Source organism: Mesoplodon bidens (genome assembly GCF_964165515.1).
Source record: "Mesoplodon bidens genome assembly, chromosome: 6".
Classification (NCBI taxonomy): Eukaryota; Metazoa; Chordata; class Mammalia; order Artiodactyla; family Ziphiidae; genus Mesoplodon; species Mesoplodon bidens.
The window spans coordinates 45,278,008-45,299,062 of record NC_138162.1 but is presented as its reverse complement, the minus strand read 5'-3'; the positions used below and the strand labels follow the sequence as shown (position 1 = coordinate 45,299,062).

The 21,055-nt window shown below is 53.9% G+C and overlaps 4 protein-coding genes across 11 annotated transcripts in view; 2 read left to right on the top strand and 2 right to left on the bottom strand.

Annotated features, from left to right (window-relative positions):
- The first annotated feature begins 1,397 nt into the window (after positions 1-1,397).
- IL11RA (interleukin 11 receptor subunit alpha) lies at positions 1,398-10,988 on the top strand. 7 transcript variants are annotated; one of them, XM_081237438.1, is made up of 13 exons: positions 1,398-1,474; positions 4,706-4,805; positions 5,094-5,154; positions 5,838-6,007; positions 6,142-6,256; positions 6,407-6,439; positions 6,525-6,691; positions 7,726-7,889; positions 8,695-8,836; positions 9,397-9,516; positions 9,635-9,731; positions 9,985-10,067; positions 10,572-10,988. In XM_081237438.1, the coding sequence occupies exons 2-13, from the start codon at positions 4,706-4,708 to the stop codon at positions 10,586-10,588; spliced, it is 1,269 nt and encodes a 422-aa protein (XP_081093564.1). In that variant the 5' UTR covers positions 1,398-1,474; the 3' UTR covers positions 10,589-10,988. The 7 variants fall into 7 exon arrangements, with proteins under 7 accessions (XP_081093564.1, XP_081093570.1, XP_081093568.1 ...); XM_081237444.1 differs by lacking the exon at positions 1,398-1,474 and adding an exon at positions 1,551-1,654; XM_081237441.1 differs by lacking the exon at positions 1,398-1,474 and adding an exon at positions 2,897-2,919.
- A 108-nt stretch (positions 10,989-11,096) lies between these two features.
- On the bottom strand, positions 11,097-11,933 carry CCL27 (C-C motif chemokine ligand 27). Its single transcript, XM_081236787.1, is given in 5 exon segments — positions 11,097-11,186; positions 11,190-11,247; positions 11,441-11,487; positions 11,491-11,576; positions 11,717-11,933. Coding segments are annotated over 5 exon segments (306 nt in total). The 5' UTR covers positions 11,787-11,933; the 3' UTR covers positions 11,097-11,141.
- A 2,744-nt stretch (positions 11,934-14,677) lies between these two features.
- LOC308618647 (uncharacterized protein) lies at positions 14,678-15,950 on the bottom strand. Of its 2 annotated transcripts, XM_081236788.1 has the most exons (4): positions 15,801-15,950; positions 15,428-15,495; positions 15,118-15,177; positions 14,678-14,994 (listed from the first exon to the last, which is right to left on the bottom strand). In XM_081236788.1, the coding sequence occupies exons 2-4, from the start codon at positions 15,490-15,492 to the stop codon at positions 14,838-14,840; spliced, it is 282 nt and encodes a 93-aa protein (XP_081092914.1). In that variant the 5' UTR covers positions 15,493-15,495; positions 15,801-15,950; the 3' UTR covers positions 14,678-14,837. The 2 variants fall into 2 exon arrangements, with proteins under 2 accessions (XP_081092914.1, XP_081092915.1); XM_081236789.1 differs by lacking the exon at positions 15,801-15,950 and having other exon boundaries at positions 15,428-15,484.
- LOC308618645 (uncharacterized protein) overlaps positions 15,438-21,055 on the top strand; it is a 129,414-nt gene continuing 123,796 nt past the window's right edge. The window contains exon 1 of the mRNA XM_081236786.1: positions 15,438-15,588. Coding sequence (XP_081092912.1) covers positions 15,508-15,588 — 81 coding nt within the window. The 5' untranslated portion in view covers positions 15,438-15,507. The remainder of the gene's footprint in view (positions 15,589-21,055) is intronic.

The window sequence follows — 21,055 nt, the reverse complement described above, 5'->3', positions numbered from 1 at the left end:
GAGGAGTGTGAACTCTGATCCTTGGGGGTCTGGGGTTAAAGGCCGAAGGTGTAGCTCCAGCCACAACTTTTCTTTGCCAACAGATGTGCAAAAACTTAAGGGCACAACCTCCCCACCTCTTTGCCCCAAATCTCTGAACAAAATTAATACTCAGTGTCATGTCTGGCTTTTACTCCTAGAGTAACAAAGGCATCCCAGTTTAAAATGGTTTTAGAATCCTTTGTTCTTGTCTTTGGCTGAGGCTTTGGGAAGGCCAGAGCTCCCTTTACTACCATCCCTAGGGGGTCAGCTCACCAAGCCTGGGACTGAAGGTTTGGTCGGAGTGGGTGAGCAGGATCCTTGTCCCATTGGTCAGTGGCCAGACCCTAGGCTCCTGGCCAGAACCCTGGCTATGTGAGCGGCTGCAGCTTGGCTCTGCTCCAGCCCACAGAGGCTGAAGGGGCGGGTAGGGAACGTGTACGTGGCTTTGTGTCCTTGGCCTTTCCAGACTCCCACGTGCAGCATGTATGCCCGGGCTCTGTACATCTCTGTTGCCCCTGTGCCCCACTCATTGCACAGGGCAGAAGACCGCTCTGGCAGGGAAGGGGTGACAGAGTTAGGAGCCTCAGGGCCATGGTAGGAGGGGAATGGTTTTTGGAGTGACCCTCCCCTCTGGAGCTGTTTCCCTGGCAAGACTGTAACTGTGGGAATAACAAGTCATACAACGCAGGAGACATGATGCCGCCTAGGGTCCTCCAAACTTTTAGGTGAGGACAGGAGCTTCTGAGTAATGCGGGAATGGCCAGAACACTTTTTGTCTCCATTCTTCTCGAGGGAATTGAGTCTCTGGGAGGGGAAATCACACAAGGCTGGACAGTGATGATCTGACCCAGGAGAACCTTGGCTGCCTGCCTTCCCGTCCAGGATTTTTTCTTCCTAGAGACCCTGAGGGGAAGGGTCAACTTGGAGTGTTAACCCTGGTTTGGAAGAAGCTCAGACAAATGTGGTACACATTTCCCTTGAGCCCCCATTGGCTGGGGAGTGGAACCCTGGATGGGTGACATACATAGCCCCCCCCCCCCCACACACACCACACCCCCCACCCCCGATCCTACACCTTTTATTTGCCTGCATTTTGGAATCATCTGGGGAGTTTTAAACAGTACTGACTTAATTGGAGTGTGGCTTGACAGTTTTAAAACTACAGTGTCCAGCGACGTTTGAGACCCACTGCCTTACAACCAGTCCACCGCCTTCCTTATCTGGAGACAGGGGCACCTTCAGCTTCTCTGGTCACCTGCCCAGTAGCTCCTAAGCCACTGAACTTGAGGCTTTGTTTGAGGACAGCTCGGGGGTGGACGGGGCGGGGCCTGAGAGCTCTGGTCCTGCTGTCCCAGGAGGAGAGGCTTTCAGGCCAGGACCCAAGAACCCGGCTCCAGACTCGGTCTCCGGCAGCCTCCTCAGTCCCGGACGGGACAGGAAGTGTCCGGCAGAGGTGGGTATGGGGGTGATTGGCAGTTGGAGGCTCCAATGGGTCGAGCCCCCCCTATTTCACCCCTCTCCTTCCATTGGTGCCTGGGCGGGGCCGCCCCACGGCGGGGGCCCAGGGCGGCAGGGAGTAGAGACCGGGGCAGAGGGCGAGGGCGGAGGGCGCTGGCGGCGGGGGCCGCAGAAGGTGAGGCCTGATGGGACCGCGGAGGAGAGGGCGGGGCCTGGGGATGTGGGATTTGAAGGGCCCGGAGTGACTGACGGACTGTCAGTACGTGTGTGTGTGTGTGTGTGTGTGTGAGAGAGAGAGCGAGAGGGAGAGAGAGAGACTGCAAGGTTGTGTGTGACGCTGTCAGTGTGCGAAACTTCGCAAGTGTCGCTTGGTGAAACTGTCAGCTAGTGTGACTGCGGGTGTCGCTGTGCTGTGGCTGAGTCTGCATGTGGCTGTGCCTGTGTGGGATTATGTGTGTGTGTCAGTGTGCAGTTTGGGGGCAGAGACCGGGTCGTGTGTTTGTGTGTGTGTGAGAGGGCCTGTGACCACATCAGGGAGTGTGTTTTGGGAAGGTCTCTGCGGAGTTTGACACTGTGTCTGCCAGTGTGAGAGTGGATGGCTGGGTTTGCGTGTGCTAGTGTGTGACTTAAGCATGGCAGAGGAAGGATGAGACTTGCACTCGGCGTGTGTCCTGTGTCCTAACTGTTAGACTGTGGAGGAGTGGAGCTGGGTTTGCATTTTGGGGACCCACTTCAGTAGCCAATGGGACTGACCTTTCTACTTAGTGGCCAGGGTAAGCAGACCATCCCCAGCACACTTGGCTCTCCCTCCTTCTTTTAGTGCTTGAGAATCCTTGTCACTGGTCCACTGCTCCTTATTTTCTGTCTCCCTGTCTGACTCAGTTTCCTTATGTTTCTTTTTCTCTCTCTATTACTGTCTTTCTAGAGCTAGTGCTCTGTGTGTCTTCACACTTTCGTCTCCCCAGGTATCTCTGTGTATCTGCTTTTTAGTCCTGCCTCTCATATTCTCTGCATCTCTGTCTCTCTCTGTGCCCCTGTGCCTGACTCCCCTGTTCACCTTTGTCTCTTTGGCTACCTGGGGGCCTGAAATGGTGATGAGATGGGGGATCTGCCGTGCTAAGAGCTCCCTGGAAGAGGGGGCTTACACTATGATGAGGAGTTGCTTTTAGAGAGTGCTGTGACCCCCCATTCCAGGGTGGAGTGCTAAGTGTGTGTGTGTGGCTGTACAAGGAAGAGGGAGATGTGTGTCTGTGTGTGTGTCTTGGTATGTGTAAATGTTTAAGTGTCTGAGTCTGGGTGAGGATGTCTGAGTGTATCGGTGTAACTGTGAGAGGCTGTGTCTGAGAGTGTGTGTCTGAGGGTAAGTGTGGGTCTTGTGTTTCTGGCACCAAGGGACCAAAGGCATTTCCTGGTGCTGGGGCCTGAAGAGTAGAGGGGGAGGTGAGAAATGGCTGGAACATCCAGGGGAGGGGGAAACTGGACTCTTTGGCTTTTCTTTATATCCCCCAACATGGGGCCCTCTTCCCCTTAAAACACAGACAGCTGTGCCCTAAGGAAATATTTGCTGGGGAGTGAAAAGAGTGGGAGCACGAGTATGTGTCTGCTTTTTGATTTGACTGTGTCTGCATGTGTTCAAGGGAGTGTCTTTGTTGACTGTGCCTGGGGAGTCCACGCGTGAATGTACCTGTGTTCTGCTGTGTGAAAACACAGGAACCTCTTGCTGACAGGGACACAGCAGCTCTCCTTTCCCTCTTGCTGTGCCTGGCTGTGCCTGGCTGTGCCTGTGGCTTCCTTTCCAGACTCGGGGGAGGCCTCTTCCCTTCCCAGGGCCTTGGGTGGGAGGGGGTGGGAGAGTAGGAGGGAGGAGGAGAAAGGAGAGAGGAGGGGGCCTGGCTAGGGGCGGCTGAGCTCCATGGCCCAGAGGGGCGGGGGCAGGGAAGGGGAAGGAGGGGACGATTCTGGGGTCCCAGAACTGAGTAGAGCTGAGACGGGTGCTGTAGCTGGTGGGAGGAAGTCCTGGAGGCCATGGACACTCAACCACTGGAATCATCGAGGTAGGGCAGGGCTAAGCAGGGTAAATGCGGCCGGGGGGCCGGGGTGAGCCACTAGACACACTCAGACAGACACACAGACACATGGAGGTCGCTGCTCAGCTCTACCTGGGAGGGATTTGGGCTCTCCCTCTTCTGGAGCCCTCGCCCAGGGCCCTTTGCCCATCTGCCCCTTTTCCTGCCCCCATTCCCTCTTCCCCACTGCGTTCCTCATCCTGCTTTCTCCCATCCAGGATTCCCTCTCTCCTAGCACCTCCATCCTCCATACACACATGGTTGGTTACCTTTTTGGCCTTTCTGAGATCCTGCTGCCCCAACCCAGCCCTCACCTCGTTGAGCTCTCACCGCCTCCCAGTCCTGATCTCTGAGCATCTCTTTGTCCTGTGGCCCCCACCCCAGCCTCCTGTTCCTTCAGCCTCCCAGCTTCTCTAAGCCTCCTCTCCCGTCCCGCCACCCTGTCTCCATCTTCTGGCTCCTCGCCCGCTCCCAGCCTCTGGCAGCAGTCAGGGCATCTGGATCTGCTTAACTCCACAGCTTCAGCCTGCACCCTAGCCCCATCTGGCCTCGCAGGCTCAAGACCAGCAAGATTCCAGAGTCAGGCCCAGATGAGCGGCCCAGAGCAAGGAGCCAGGCCCAGGCAAGAAGAGGCTTGGCAGCCAGAGCAGTGCTAGGCCTCATGGCAGGGGTACAGGGTGGGCTCAGACCCACCATGACAGTCCCATCCCAGGGTGATGAGGGCTGCCTCAGGTCAGTCAGAGGCAATGACTATCCCTGGGCCAGGTGGGATGGACATGGAATTCCCAACAGCTGGATTGGAGGAGTTAATGGGAGTGACTGAGCCGGTGCCAACACTTGGTGCCAGGGGTGGGCGCCAAGGGTGGTGCGGGGGGCGGTGCTGGCACAGTCTGTCGCCTCCAGCTTTTGTTCTGGGCCCTAAGCCCATGACTGAGAAGGGGGGTGTGAGGGGGTGTGTGTGTGCGTGTGTGTGCACTCACAGCGCTGGGCGTATGGTGGAAAGGGGACCTTACATCAGAGCCCCCAGTGATGTCTGATGTCCTTACCCCACTGGGCACCTGGTTTCCTCCTAGAAAGCCCCAGTCTGGAAGAGGAGGAGGCAGGCTTTAGCCTCCCATCTTGGGAATGGGGGATCGCTGACCTTGCCTCTCTCCCCACAGATGAGCAGCAGCCGCTCAGGGCTGAGCAGGGTCCTGGTGGCCGTGGCTACAGCCCTGGTGTGTGCCTCCTGTTCCTGCCCCCAGGCCTGGGGCCCCCCAGGTGAGAAAAACTCTGCTCTATGACCCAACTCTGACCTGTGACTTGCCACCATCACCGTGGCCCCTCTCATGCCTAACCTGTCATCCTCCCAACCCCTGACATCCAATCTGGCAACATCTCTCCACCCTGCTCTCTGACCTCTGTCTCCAGATTACAACATGATGTTTTGACCCCATGACCCCACTCAGGTCTTAAAAGTCCACCCCTTATCCTGTCATTCTCACAAAGTGTGGGGTGGGGTGGGAGAGAGGGAAAGGAAGAGCCTCTGCTCAGAAGTGCCTTCAACAGGGGTCCAGTATGGGCAGCCTGGCAGGGCCATGACGCTGTGTTGCCCTGGAGTGACTGCTGGGTAAGTGCTGCACCAGCCTGCTGGGCTGACAGGACCCTTTCATGACCCATTTCTTGACCTTGCCCAGTCCTCACACCCCTCCCATCCTTGCCCCTTGTATCTGTAATCCTCGCCTCTCTGTCTGTCCTAACCCTCAAACCATCCTTATTCAACAGAACATTCAACCAACATGTATTGAGCACCTGCTAAGTGCCTGGTCTATTCTAGACCCTGGGATGCAGCAGTGCACAAGCCAGGCAAGATGCCAGGTAGTAATAGCTGCAGGGCAGAAAATCAAAAGAGAGTGAGGTGGAAGAGGATAACTGAGTGACCACTTTTTATTGGTAATAAGGGAAGGCCTCTCTGAGGAGGTGACATTGAAGCTGATTTCTGAAGGTTGGGGTATAAGCAAGCATTCCTGACAGAGAGAACAGCTAGTGCAAAGCCCTGAGGTGGGAGTGAGCTCCACACTCTTGAACTAAAAGAGGCACAACCTGACTGGAGTGCAGTGGGGGAGGGGGAGACAGGAAGGTAATAAAGAAAGAAAGGAAGGCAAGGGCTAGATCACCAGGGGCTTTGTAAGCCAGCAAAAGGAGTTTGAGCTTTACCGCAAGCACAGTGAGAAGCCAGTGGAGAGCTGTGACATGGTCTGCCTCATAGTTTAAATCTTCCCTCTATCTGTCATCATCTCATCTCGCCCCCAGGGCTCCAGTGTCCTGGTTTCGGGACGGGGAGACAAGGCTGCTCCAGGGACCTGACTCTGGTCTAGGGCACAAACTGGTCCTGGCCCGGGCAGAAAGCACTGACGAGGGCACCTATATCTGCCGGACCCTGGATGGTGCACTTGGGGGCATGGTGACCCTGCAGCTGGGCTGTGAGTTGGGGAGGGAGTGTTGGCGGTAGCAATGATGAGACGGGCTCCTGGGGGAATCCAGGCCCTGAGTAAGCCCTCTGGGATGGGGAGGGGCTGGGGACTTCTCAGTCTCCAGCTGCACCCTCTGCCTCTAGACCCCCCAGTCCGCCCTGTTGTCTCCTGCCGAGCAGCTGACTATGAGAACTTCTCCTGCACTTGGAGTCCCAGCCAGGTTAGCGGTTTACCCACCCGCTACCTCACCTCCTACAGGTGTGTGCATGATCGACGTGTATACCTATACGTTTGGGTATTTAGCAAAATGTGGGTGTGGGAGGTAGGTAAGGAGGTCCTGAGGAAGGCCTGAGAGAGAAGGAGGACCCTCCTTTCCTTCCTGACCTCAGATGGCCTCCTCCCTGCCAGGAAGAAGACGGTACCAGGAGCTGATGGCCAAAGGTAGGACATGAGGGGGAAGCTGGGGGCTCTAGCTGGGTCCCACAGTGAGCATTTCCAAAGCTCATGGCCACATCCTCTCTCCTAGGATGAGTCCATCCACAGGGCCCTGGCCATGCCCACAGGACCCCCCAGGGGCTGCCCACTGTGTAGTCCATGGGGCAGAGTTCTGGAGCCAGTACCGGATCAATGTGACTGAAGTGAACCCCCTGGGGGCCAGCACACGCCTGCTGGATGTGAGCTTGCAGAGCATCTGTGAGTACCCACTCCTAGAGCTCTCCCCAAATCCCTACCACAGAGACCCCAAACGGACCCCAGAGTACAGGTACCCCCCAAATTCAGAACTCTCCTCCCCTGAGATACCACATAGTTCCCTCCCAACATAGACCCTTTTCGGCACACAGATGGCCCCCATGGAGACTAAGAACCCAAGGAGATCAGAGCCCAGGAGGCAGGGTTACATCAGCTTCTAGAGACTGCTGCCACTACCCCCTTCCCTACTAGTCCTTCCTGGCTGCCTAGCCCCAGTGCTGCCTCTCTGCTTCTAGGCCTTGTGCTGAAGGCAGTTCTATCTCATGTCCTCCCTGCCCAGTGGAAGCCCTTGCTGGCCTCTCCTTCCTCTTGATCTGTGTGTGGAAGGGGGTCACCAAAGCTCTGGCTGGAATTTGGGCCAACTCATCTTCCTTGGATGGAAAGCAGAATCACTTTTTTTTTTAAATTTTATGTATTGATTTTTGGCTGCATTGGGTCTTCGTTGCTGCACGCGGGCTTTCTCTAGTTGTGGCGAGTGGGGGCTACTTTTCCATTGCGGTGCATGGGCTTCTCTTGTAGTGGAGCATGGGCTCTAGGCGCACGGGCTTCAGTAGTGTGGCATGCGGGCTCAGTAGTTATGGCTCGTGGGCTCTAGAGCACAGGCTCAGTAGTTGTGGCTCACGGGCTTAGTTGCTCCGTGGCATGTGGGATCTTCCCAGACCAGGTCTCGAACCCGTGTCCCCTGCACTGGCAGGCGGATTCTTAACCACTGCGCCACCAGGGAAGTCCCAGAATCACTCTTTAACTCACTCAACAAACATTTCAAAAATCCGTCCTCAGATCTTAGCTTACTTTATAATAGGGATGACAGATAGGTCCTGTGCCTAATGGACGATCAAGCTTAAGATTTCCCCAACCTCCTTGGAAGTGCCTTCCCTCAGGGACCTTTAGGCACACACCCATCTTCCCTTGGGAGGTGGTGGGGAAGGGATGAGTACCTGCCTTGTGCCCTGAATTTGTGTCTCCACTGCCCTCAGTGCGCCCTGACCCACCCCAGGGGCTGCGGGTAGAGTCGGTACCTGGCTATCCTCGCCGCCTGCGTGCCAGCTGGACATACCCTGCCTCCTGGCCCCGCCAGCCCCACTTCCTGCTCAAGTTCCGGCTGCAGTACCGTCCAGCACAGCATCCAGCTTGGTCCATGGTGAGGCCCTTGGAGTGCGTCCCAATCTGGGGCTATGGGTCCTGTCTCTAGTTTCATGTTCCTGGGTGTTCTGTGTGACCAGATCTGGCAGGTCACTGACACCCCGTGGCCTTCCCCTACAGAGTACTCTCCATGGGCCAGGCCTTGTGCTGGGTGCTGGGGTTGTAGCAGGGACCAAGGGACCGAGCCTCTGCCCTGCAGGGCTGTAACTGATCTCAGCCCATCTGTGGGAAGACAGCAGTGATTTTTTACAAATAGCTTTTCTAGGAAAAGGAGTGCCTTTCAGCCAGAGGCACAGCCTCATACAAACACTCATATACTCAGATGTGGATCGAGGTGAATTCCCACATCTGGAGATGGCAAAGATTGGCCAGCATCAGGCCTGGGGAGCTGCTGCCTCCGACAATAACCAATACTTATTGAACACCATCTGTCTGCCAGGCACTGTGCTACACATTTTACATGTATTGTCTCGTTTAGGTGTATTCACCTCTATTTTACAAATGAAGAAACCGAGGCACAGAGACAGGTCCAAGGTCATTCAGTAAGTGCTACAGCAAAGATTTGAACCCAGGCAGTCTGAAGTCACAGCCTGTCTACAAAACCACTGTGCACTTTTGTCTTCTGAACACTAGGTGTAGACCTGACACCACCAGCCACCCTATGTGAGGCCCAGACAGCTGCATCAGGCTGACAGGGACAGGACTGGGAGGAAGGGGTGCTCTTTGCAGACTGGCTCTGGGGGGCAGATAGGCTGAGTGCTTATAATCTGGATAACGTGCCGACGAACCATCTGCACTCCCAGGTGGAACCGGCTGGATTGGAGGAGGTGATCACGGACGCTGTGGCTGGGCTGCCCCATGCCGTGCGGGTCAGTGCCCGGGACTTTCTGGACGCAGGCACCTGGAGCGCCTGGAGCCCCGAGGCCTGGGGTACTCCAAGCACCGGTGAGAGACAGAGCCTAGGGAAAGGGCAGGGGCCCCGCTGCCCAGCATCTGTCGGTGGAACTGCAGGCGCTACGGGGCGGCGTGGCAATTGCGGCCCCAGGCTTCACCCGTAGCTGCCTGCAGCCCCGCCCTAGTTTAAACCCTGCCCCAGATTAAACCCCGCCCCTCAGCCTCCACCCCTGCTTACATCCCCGGAAGCTGGCTCTGCCCTTTCTTTTTTTTTTTTTTTTTTTTTTGCGGTACGCGGGCCTCTCACTGTTGGGGCCCCTCCCGTTGCGGAGCACAGGCTCCGGAAGCGCAGGCTCAGCGGCCATGGCTCACGGGCCTAGCCGCTCCGCAGCATGTGGGATCCTCCCGGACCGGGGCACGAACCCGTGTCCCCTGCATCGGCAGGCGGACTCTCAACCACTGCGCCACCAGGGAAGCCCTGGCTCTGCCCTTTCAAGCTCCGCCTCCGAGGCGCCCCTGTGTCCAACCCTGGCCCTGGCCTCGCCTGGCGGGCCCTGGCCTCCCCACCGACCCCGCGTGGATAGTTCTCCTCAGGTCTCGTCTCCCTCCAGGGCCCCTACCGAAGGAGATACCAGCTGGGGGCCAGCAACATGCGCAACCAGAGGAAGAACCTCAGGCGGATAGTCCTGCTCCCCCAAGACCGTCCCTCCTACCAGACCCGCGGCCACTTGGTGAGCTTGGGCAGATGGGCAAAGGTGGTAGAGGATGGGAAAGCCCCAGAGAGAAGGGGGCACCGAGTTTGGTCAGTCAGGCTTGCTCTCACAGCTGGCACGTGACCCTACCCCTCAGACCACAGAGACGCCCTGGAGCAGGTGGCTATGCTGGCATCTTTGGGAATCTTCTCTTTCCTGGGACTGGTGGCTGGGGCCCTGGCACTGGGGCTCTGGTAAGTGACTGCCATTGGCCTCTCATCCTCTGATCCCACACAGGGGCTCTGATACCCATAGACCACACCTGTTCCCACCCCTCATGACTTTGCACTGAACGTGTCTGATTCTGGAACCATTCCTCCTCCTTCTCCCGCCCCCAACTTCATGATTCTCACCCTTTCCTCTCTTGACCCTTTACTAACAAACCTTTTTGGAAGAGGCTGAGATGCCCCACATTGTCAGGGAGACAGCTTCCTTTTTGTGCTCCAGGCTGAGGTTGAGACCAGATGAGAAGGATGGACCCCAAAAGTCTGTGTTCTTGGCCCCGATGATTCCGGTGGACAAGCTTCCAGGTGAGTATGACCTCTGGGAGGTTTGGACTTGGAGATGTGTGCCCTCATTTTGAGTGTCTGGATTAAGAACCAGGTGCCTTAGTCATAAGGGTTTTGGGAATCAGAGTTGGGTCTCCTCATTCTTGTAACTTCTGGACTCAGGGATGGGCCTTTCGTTCTTGAGTCCCAGACTCAAGAGTTGGGTCTCTTCTGTCTCTTGCAGGATACTGGGGCTCCTAGATGGACTCCCTCCTCATTTTCAGGGTATTAGGCTCAGAGCTGTATATCCATCCTTATTCTTAGGATGTCTGGATCAGAGCTGGATCCCCTGCCTTATTCTTGACGTGCCAGGGCCCAGAGCTAGGTCCACTCCCTCATCTTCAGGGTATTGGGGCTTACACAGAGTGGGCTCCCCTATTCATTTTTGGAGTGTTGGGCTCAGAGCTGGGTCTCCTCCCTCATTCTCAGGGAATCTGGGACAAGATCCAGTCCTACTATCTCCCTTGATTTTCCTCCTTCTTCTAGGAGTCCCAAACCTGTAGAGGATCTTGGAAGGCTTCAGCTGATTCCACCTATAACTCTGTCTTGCTGGTGTGGATGGACAGACAGGTGGAACCCAGGCAGGACAGTAGATCCTCATGGAGGGGGGTTCTCAGCTGGAAGTTCTGTTTGGAGCTCATTTCTATGAGACTCTGTGTTCCCAACTTGCCAGCTGAAAGGTGCCTGGACCTCTGGCTTCATCTGAGAGTTGGCAGTCCACCTGAGGAATGTGCATAGATGTGTATGTCTGTGTCCATGTGTATCCAAGTGTATGTGAGGCAGGGAACATGTGTTCTCTGCATGTATGTATATAGGTACCTGGGGAGTGTGTGTGGGTCCTTGGCTCTCGGCCTTGCCCCTGGCGGGGGTTGTGAAGGTGTGAATAAAAAGAATGAGGAGGTTCTTCTGTTTATTGACATGTTTCACAGCTCCGGATTCGGGACTCACAGGAGAGTACACAGAACTTGGAGACCACAGTCAGAGACTATTGGGCGATGCTGCTTTATTATTTTGGCTACTGGGGGCCCCGGCCCATTTTCCCTATCATCTCCAAACTCAGTTGGGCAGAGTCCCCTGGAGCCTCTTCCCTTGGCAGTGAAATCACAGAGTCAGGCTGCGGTTCTGGGGGTGGATGCAGACGCTGCGTCGAGACAGGTGAAACCTGGGAAAGGAAAGGTCCAAAGCCATGGTCATAGCTTGGAGATGAGGGTAAGGCCCAGGGGTTAGAGGCAAAAGCCAGATGAAAACCTGAGTTGGCATCAGAATTAGCAATTGGGGCGGGGTTGAGATCAGCACCAGGGGTTGGGACTGAGGTCAGAGTCAGGGGTCAAATCAGGGGCAGAGTCAAAGCTCACACGAAGGCCTGGAGGTGACAGTCCCAATCAGCTTCCTGAAATTCCACTCAGATGACCTTCCTCAGTAGTTTGGTTGAGAGTGGCTGTCGGTAGAACTGAGTACAGCATGATGTAGTGCTGGGTGCCAGTGGCAATGCTAGGGGACAACAGGACCATGTGTTCAGAGGGCTTCTGACCTTAAGTTCCATCAGACAGCTGGAGGCTGGGCTTCCTGGGCCCCTTCCCCTCCATCCCATTCACCCAGACCCCTGACCTTCTAGACCCCCAAACACTCACCTCCTCCAGGGTCTGGGCTTAGGAGCAACAGTAGCAGCAGGAGGCTGCTGGTGGGTGAGGGCCCCTTCATGATGCTCAGCCTGGATACTTCCTTCTTTCTCCGCCTCCTTCCCTAGTTTTATCTGGGTGCCTTTTACCTGGGGCACCAGGTGGAGTCAGCGGCAGGTGAAGATGTATTGCTCATCCTGTGACACTCCTGGGCCCTAATTACCAGAGACCCCTGTGCCACAGACCCCTTCCTCTTTTAGGACAGTAATTTCCCATGGGCTCCTAAATCCTGGGCAGAGAAGCTGGGGAGGGGGGTTGTACATGTGGGGACTGATGGTACAGTAACTGAGTAAGGGCAGCCAAGGAGCCACAGTGGCATCCAATGATGGACATTCACACTCAACATACTCATAGTTACACATTCACAGTCACACCTCAGTCACTCGATCAACCTCACATGGTCAGACAACCCCAGATGGAATCATGCAGTCCCAGTTATACTCAAAGTTCCACTCCCACACGGTTGTGTTTTCACAGTCATCCAACCACACAGTCACACTAGCACACCCAAATTCTGATGGAGTTGTGGGTGGGCTGGGAGCAGCTGGCAGGCCAGCACCAACTTGCCTTCATTTCCCCCTGCCCACTTCCTGCCCTAGCCTGCTTGTCTTATCAGGAAAAATGGATGGGAATGGCTCCCTAAAGCAGGCCCTTCTGACTGAAGAGGAGTCTTGCCTGGGCCAGTCACATTCAGAGTGAGAAGCTGGGAGAAGGCCCTTTATGGTGGTAATGGGTTGCCTTGGGGATACTGAGGTGTGGGTTGCTTTCCCCAGGAAGATGAGATAGGGAGGAAGGATGGGGTGGATAAGGAGGGCAGATGAGGGAAGATAAAAGTTCTCTGGTGCCAGGTTGCTGCTGTCCAACAGGTAAGAGACCCAAGAAATCTTACGTTCCTGTTTTTGCCTAGTCCTGTCCCAGACATGCCAGCCTCTTACCAGCAGGGGCCTGGGGTTTCCAGCCCCTGGCTTATTGAGACATCAGATTCAGGAGCTCAGTTATCTCTCCTTTGTTCTATTCAAATCCCAGTTTCTCTCTATTGTGGGCCTGGAAGAAACCCCCCCTCCCAACCCCTACACACTCTGCATCCCATCCTCTTGCTAAAGCCCCAACCTCCCTTTACCTTCCTGTCCCTTCTTTTTAAATCCCATATCCAGCCCTCACCCCCTCTTCCCCTAGCCACCCCCCTCCCCACCCAATGCAAAACTATTCCTTATCTTCCTCCTCCTGTCCTTTCCAGGAAGCTGGGGACAGCCTAGGGTGGGGGCAAGCTGCTAAGTTTAGTGCCCCTGGCACCCTGAAGAATTTCCCACTCCTGGTCTGGAGATTTGAACCCTCCTGTCCTGCTCTATATTTTAAACATAAACTGATCATCACCCAATAATCCAGCCCTTATCTGGTTGTTGCAGGGGTGCCTTCTGCAACCTTCTGCTCTGTCACCAGCTACCCTCTATGGGGCAGGCCTACTTCTGGGACGGGGACTCACACCTCCCTGGGCATCTTTCTGCTGCAGGACGGCTGCAACAATCAGGAGCGACCCTAAGCTCGGAGAGTAGGGACTAATCCCCCTCCCAGGCTGAACAACTCGAGCTTCTCCCACTCCTGTCCAGGGTAAGGCTTGGGGGCTCCTTCCCTGGAGTTTGTCTTATGGATACTCAGGAAATCTGAGTATCCTGAGAGATTCTGAGGTGTAGGCCCAGGGCTGGACAGGGTACTCTTTTGTCAGGGTTCTCGATATAGACACTGTGAGGAAATGCCTCAAGAGCCTGGGTCCATTCTTGAAGGTGGCCACAACCCAGAGGTCACTCATCTTGAATTTCTAGTACCAGAGGCCTTAGGGTCTCTCACCGACCCTCCAGTCTGGACTTGTACCCCAGAGCTCGGGTGCACCCACTGAAGCATCATCATCTAGTCACAAATCTTCAGCTGGCTGGCTATCACACACTTTGGAGTCTTGCCTGGACCAGTCAATCCAGAGGCCTGGGAGGGAAGAAACAAATTCTTCCAGGTATGCACCCATCTCTCCCCTTTGGCTTCTCCAAAGATAGGGCCAAGTCTTTTTCCCAACTACAACCTGCTATGGCAGGGTCAGCACCAGGCTGGAAGTTAGCTCTGACCCCACCCACAAACTGGTCTGTCCCTTTAACTTAATTCTGTGGTGTCCTCCCTGGTGCTGGGGCCAGTCCCTAACTGAAAGCAGACCCACTAGGAGTCCCTGACCCTTCATCACTTCAGTAGCTAGTGGGTTTCAGCCCAACTCGGTGACAAGACAGAAAGGAAAGGTAGGGAGCAGTGGCCCTTGGGTTCTCCCAGGGAGGTTACACTTCGGGGGGCTGATGCCAAGTATCTATGTACCTTTTTTTTTTTTTTTTTTGGCTGCGCCGTGCGGCACGCAGGATCTTAATTCCCCAACCAGGGATCGAACCCATGCCCCCTGCAGTGGGAGCATGGAGTCTTATCCACTGGACCATCAGGGAAGTCCCTGATGCCAAGTATCTTTAAACTTGGGATCCAACTGAAGGAGCCAGAAGCTGGGGTGTTAACTGTAGGAAAGACCTCCAACAGTTCTCAGTCATTCCCCCCTATGGCAGGCCGAGGGTGGCAGCTTCTAGGAATCTTTCCCTCCTCTCACAGCCTACTTCCTACAACTATGGGCTTAAAATATTTTAGATCCACTCCCAGGAGGAGAAGATTCTTCAGGCACCTGGCAAAGTCCTGTCTAGGAGGAAGGTGGCAGCAGAGAGCTGGGATTGTGAGCATTTATGGATGTGGGGACAAGGCTGGGAGGAAGATAAAGCCAGGATTATTTAGCTCCCTCCATACAGGCCACTCACAGAGATGAGTGTGCGTGTGTGGTGGGGCGGGGGGCTTAGGTGGTGGAAGGCAATCACTGGTAGTAAGGGGAGGCCTGACTCTGATGAGGGGCCCTTAGGAATAATGGGAGCCTGGACACGGATGGACACCCTATCAGGGAGAGAGGCCCTGTCAATTCGGAAGCAGCCGGCATGGAGAGGGGCTCCCAGCCCGAATGGCAGCAGCGGCGGCAGAATCAGGAGGGCAGGACGGTGGCTTCGGTTTAAATCTTTAATGCACCAGCTGGCTGGGCAGTGGCAGCGGGGGTGCGGCGGGGGAGGTTGCGACCGGAGCGCTGGGGAGCAGTGCCCAGTCCGCTTGACAAACAGCTCATCAGGCCCCGCAGAGGCTCCAGCTTCTGCTCGCGAGGGTGCGCTGAGCTGTGGGGCGACCCGACACAGGCATGAGGCGGGGCGGGGGCTCCCGGCTTCCCCGCGATCGGTTCTCCCGGACTGAGCCTCGTCCATGCCCCGGGCGGGTCCGCGGTATCGCAACCCCCTCACCTCCGCTCCCTCCACCACATGCGCAGCCAGGGGAAAAAGTAGAAACAGCCCCAGTAGATCCTGCAAAGAGAAGGCAGAGCCGGGCGGGGCGGGGCGGGGCTGACCCCACCGACTCCGCCCCTTGGACGCTTCGCCCCTCTCGTGGAAGGCTCCGCCCAGCCCTTTAGAGGCGGTTCCTCCAGCCCACGCCCCCTAAGAGGCCCCACCCCTCCCGCTTCTCCCGCCCCAGAGAACTCGCGCCCTCCCCGCCCCTTCCCCACCACCCCGGAGCGGTTAGGTTCCTCCTCCGCAGAACCCCGCCTCCACTCACTCCTCCTCAGCCTCCAGCGTCACCTCGTATCTCCTCAATCCCGACATGTCCTGGGTTCCGAACATCTCCTAGGGAGCGGCATGATTGGATCAAGGATTCCCCAAATCCTTGGGAGGATCCCCTTCTCTGTCATTCTCTGGACCAGTCTGACTTGTTCTCGGGTAATATGAGACATGTGCCCCCGGGAAGACTCAGTTGCCACATCGGGACAGGGTTGGATTGAAGATTTGGGAGGCACTAGACGTTAAGGGGTTGGGTGGTCGGGCACCTCGGGGGCATGGGGCATTTAGGGGGTTAGAGCCAAAGGCCTTCGAGGTCATGGGGCTGGGATATTTGGGGCCCCGGGTGAGGATTTTCGGGGATTGGGGGTCACCTGGATGGGGGTTGAGGGGTCGGCACAGCCTAAATGCCCACCCTCTCTGGCTCCACCCTGGAAACAGGCCGGTACGTTACGTCACAAGGACACCCTCACGCACTAGGGGTGGGGCTTATTAGGGGTGGGCCTATTACCCGGAAGGGGCGGAGCCAGGGCATTTCTTCAGAGGAGTCGTAGTCCAGAAGGCGGAGCCAGAGCCTATCAATAAAGGGGTGGGGTTAGGGCTTATTACTAAGAGGCAGGGCACGGACCCTCTTTTATAAGGGTGGAGTCAGATTTCGGAGCTGCACCCTGGGAAGACGGAGACCTCAGCACCAGGCAGCAAGAAAAGAGCTTTGGGACGCTGTTCAGTACTGTTTTGCCAATCCCCTCTCCTCTCTGTCTTCCTGGCTTCTGCTCTGACAGTTACCTTTCTTGTCTGCCCCATTCTATTTTTATGATTCTGGGCAGAGGAGGAATAGGACTCCAGAGAGGGCCCAGTCTAGACAGGCCAGGCTATGGGAATACTTGTTGGCTGAGTGGCCTTGGCCAAGTCACTTCATGGTTAGAGGCTCACAGCCCTTCCTCTCTGAGCTGAGAGCTCCTTTCATGTGATTTTTGTTCCTGCAGTCACTAATCAACAAATATTTATCGAGTGACTACTATGTGCCGGGTGATGTGCTTGGGCATGAGGATACAGCAGAGAAGACAGGCACAGATTCTGCCCTCAGAGAGCTTGTCATCTGGGTTGGAGGGGGGAGGAGAATCAAAAGAGACAATAAGATCGCTACAATAGACGAAGCTGACTGGCTGGGGGCAGTAGAGGGTGCTTTGGTAAAGCCAAGAAAGAGCAATTAACCCAGTGTGGGAGGTTGGAAATAGCTGCCCTATTTGGTCTGGGGAGGGGGGAAGGGAGCCTTGTGGCTGGATGGTATGGGAGAGAATGACCAGAAATGAGTGAAGTAAAAGTTCCCTCAGGCTGAAGTGTGGAGAATGGATTCACCTATCCTCTTCCCACCATCCCACACTCTTTTCCCCTCTCATACCTATCTTCCCCTGCCTGGGCTACATACAGACAGGTGACAGACAGATCCACGGATGCCAGTGGGAAGCATTGCAGTCTGGGCATGGAGAAGCTGTGCTTCCACCGCACTCACCCTCACTTACACTCACACTCACAGTGACACTCCTGCCCTGCTGCAGCTAGGTCAAGTCTGGTGCACGGGAACAGGAGGCCTGGTCCCCAGGGCTTCAGTAATTCACATCCCTTCACTCAGATGTAGGGCTCTGTCTGTTGTATACTAAAGAATTTGGCTTTTGTCCCTGTTCCTGAGAGGGAGACTCTAAATCTTTGGAATATCTCAAGTAATACGAGTGTCTTTGTTATCTGTGAGCCCCTTGGGTCACACCTGAGTTGATGCTAAGAGATGAGGTGACTTGGGATGAGGCCAGGTCAGCAGAAAGACCAACCATATCATTGCAGAACTGGGGCTTTGAGCCAATCCGTCAGAGGAGATCGAGTCATGTTGCCAACAATTCATTCATGCCTATGTATGAAATCTCAGTAAAAACTCTGGACACCAAAGCTCATGGAACTTCCTGGTTGGTGAACACATTGATGTACTGGGAGGGTGACATGCCCTTTGTGTCTCCATGGGGAGAGAGCATGGGAGCTCTGCACTGAGACCCTCCTTGTGTGTCTTTTCATTTGGATGTTCCTGATATATATACTTTATAAAAAACTAGTTGTCAGTATGGCACTTCTGAGTTCTGTGAGTCATTCTAGTGAACTATTGGACCTGAGGGGGGTTTGAAGACCTCTGGACTTGTAGCTAGTTAGGCAGAAATGCAGGTGGCCTGGGGACCCCACTTGTGACTGGCATCTCAAGTGGGGGCAGGTTTGTTGGGACTGTGCCCTTAAACCTGTGGAGTCTAACTCTAGCTCTGGGTAGTTAGTGTCTGCATTGAATTGCAGTACACGAGTTGGTAGCAGAATACCTTTCCACTGAGTGCACTCCCCACTGTCTCCATCTATCTGGAACCTTTTCTCCCTTTCATAACTCCTTAGTAGCCTCCCTGTCCCCATTTCCCACTCTTTGTGTTTAGCTCTGAGAACCTCAGCACTCAACATTTTGGACAAGGGAAGTGGGTTGCATTGTCCCTGTTAGGGGAAGGTTTGCAGTGTCGTCCCCTTGAAGGCATTTGAACATGAGTTTTAAGGCTAGGGGTCAGAGCTTGGTTCAGGATTAGAGGTCAGAGCAATATGGGGGGGGCTCCCTCTTTCCCAGGTTTCTCCTAACTCCCACCTCTTCTCTGTGGTCCTAAGACTACTGGAGTGGGAAAGATGGGACCCAGCTGGTCCCCCAGATTCCCTGAGGACAATGGCAAGTAACAGGGTAAGGCTGGAGAAGATCTCCTCCCAGGTCTCCATAGGCCTATCACAGTGACTACACATCCCTCATCTGAGACCTACTCCTCTCTTCGACAAGCAGGGCAAAGGGCAAGTTCTTTGGAAGCAGGTCCAGCTCCCATATCTCTCATCTCGGGACTCTAGGGCTTCACCCTCCTGGCCCAGCCAGTACTGTCCCTCTCCCCCATTATTTTCCTGTGCCCCAAACTGAGTCAGAGAATTATCGACAGCATGAGGGGAACCTGGCTTAGAACACCCCCTTCTGCCATGCCTTCCCTATTCTGGGAATTGAGAGGGGATTTCTGAGGAGAGGGGCTGGTTAGCTCCCAGGGACACAAGGAAACTAGAGATGAGGGAGGGGAGCAAGTATTTCCCCCACCTGATGAGAGGGACCCAAGAGACAGAGACCAGAGGAGGAGACCTCTCAGGAGACACCAATTGTAGAGTGCTGTCCCTTTCCCTTTCCCAGCCCTAGAGCATATGATGTGACACACTTAACTGTGACCCCTTTTTTTTCTGCCTTATCTTTCCATCATCCATCCATCCATTTATCAATTGATCGATCCATCCACCCATGTGTCCATATGTCTCCCCATCTTTGTCTCTTCATTGGTCCATTCTCCCATCTTTCCTTTCATCTATCTTTTCACATCTTCCTCTTCATTTATTCATCTGTATGTTTAACCGTTAGCTGTCTATTTAATGCATCCATTCATCTATTTATCAGTTATGGTAATAATGAACATTTGTTGATACTTAAGTGCCATGCACCATGCTAAATGCTCTAAAATTATTTCCTCATGACAAATCTATGAAGTAGAATGCTGTGAGTGATGTTTGTGTTCATGCAGACACTTTTTTATACTCCTTTTCCTGGTTCCTTTAGGGAAGTTCTCTCTCACTTCACGTGGTCTTGGTGGCTGTGTTCACCATAGTGATCTGATCAGAGTGCTCCATTCCCTGGCCACTGTAATATATTGAAGAACTGAGTATGTGTCACAAGCACAGTTCAAAGCTTTTCATGAGCTTTGATGTTAGGAGAAAGAGGCCCTCTGTTTTGGATCACTCACTATACAAATGTGGACTTCAGGCTTCCAGTGGTCATATTTTCTGCTGCTAGAAGATCACCTGTCTATAACAGGAATGAGGCCTCCACATAAAAAAAATTAGAGAGAAGTCGGGGCTTCCCTGGTGGCGCAGTGGTTGAGAGTCCGCTTGCCGATGCCGGGGACGCGGGTTCGTGCCCCGGTCCGGGAAGATCCCACATGCCGTGGAGCGGCTGGCCCGTGAGCCATGGCTGCTGAACCTGTGCGTCCGGAGCCTGTGCTCCGCAACGGGAGAGGCCACAGCAGTGAGAGGCCCGCGTACCGCAAAAAAAGAAAAGAATTAGAGAGAAGTCAAGTTAAAAGATGGAGATAACATCATTTGAATCCCTGGGCCCAACCAGTGCTGAAGTAGACCAAATCTTAATCTAGTTATGTGATATGACAAATTTAACTTTTTGCTTAAGCTACTTTAAGTTGGGTTTTTGTCACTTGCAATAGAAAGAGCCCTAGATAATGATCATTGTATTATTATCCCCATTTTACAGATGAGGAAACTAAGATCCAGAAAGATTAATTTACCCAATGTTTCACTGCTTATAAATGGCAGAACATTGGTACATATTTGGAGCAAAACTTTGATATATTACCCATATATGTCTGTCCATCTGTTGGTTCAGTCCATCCATCTATCCATCCATCCCAGTTATTTATTTATCTGACCATCCTTCAATGCTAAGGCACCAAAGGCAATAAGACTTGCCAACTCCAATTTGAGGCTGGGTTTGGATCAGAGGTTAGCAAACTTTTTTGTTAAAGGTTCAGCTAGTAAATAAGGTTTTGCAGGCCATACTGTCTCTGTAGTCACTTCTCAGCTTTGCTGTTGTAGCCCCAAAGCAGCCAGAGACAATATGTAAATGAACAGGCATGGCTATATTCCAATAAAGTTTTATTTACAAAAACAGGCAGCAGGCTGGCTGGGCCATAGTTTGCCAATCACTGATCTGGATCAGTGGGGAAGACATATACGTTCTGTCATTGTTGGGAACATGAGTAGGGAATGGAAACGTACATTCCTTGCATTTGCCATTACTAATGTAGTGGAAACAACAGGGTTTTTATACTCAAACTCTTGTATTTGAATCCGGTTTTAGAACCCTGGACAGTCGAGGGAACAGGATCTGTAAAATGGGAATAATGTGTATCTTGTGAGGTAGTCCATGTGCCTGACTCACAGTGGGTGCATTCAGTGGTAGTTAGGGCCATCCCCTATTCTCATTCATCACCTCCCATATATTACCAGCATCAGGAGGCCTCTCTCTTTTTAGGGTGTCCTGGGGTGCAGTGAGGATAGTTCAATCTGGCTTTCTGAGTTCAGGAGCCCAACTTCTAAGAATGTGCTTTCATACAAGTTATATAGATTAAGCTCTTGCAAACTCCAAATTTCTCTTTTTAGTATCTCTACCCCAACTCTTGTCCGTACTGTTCCACAACTGTAACCACTCAAGTGCCCAGCAAAACAAAAGGCTCTCTAGTCAACAGGCCCCATTAGACTGAGAGGCAGTTTAGATACCTTCTTTTATTAAGTCCACCATTCATGATATTACCCTGTTCCCCAGGTGGCTTTTTAACTTATTTATTCCAAACAAATACTCTTCTCTAGGAGGAAAGATTGTGTCCATATGTGTCCTTGTGTCTGTGTGCCTGTGACGGTTTGTGTGTAATTGTGTATGTGTGTCTATATGTCCCCCTGTGTCCATACTGTGATTATATGCTTAAATGTCTGTGGTGTGTCCTTGGTAGATGTGAATGATTGGCTG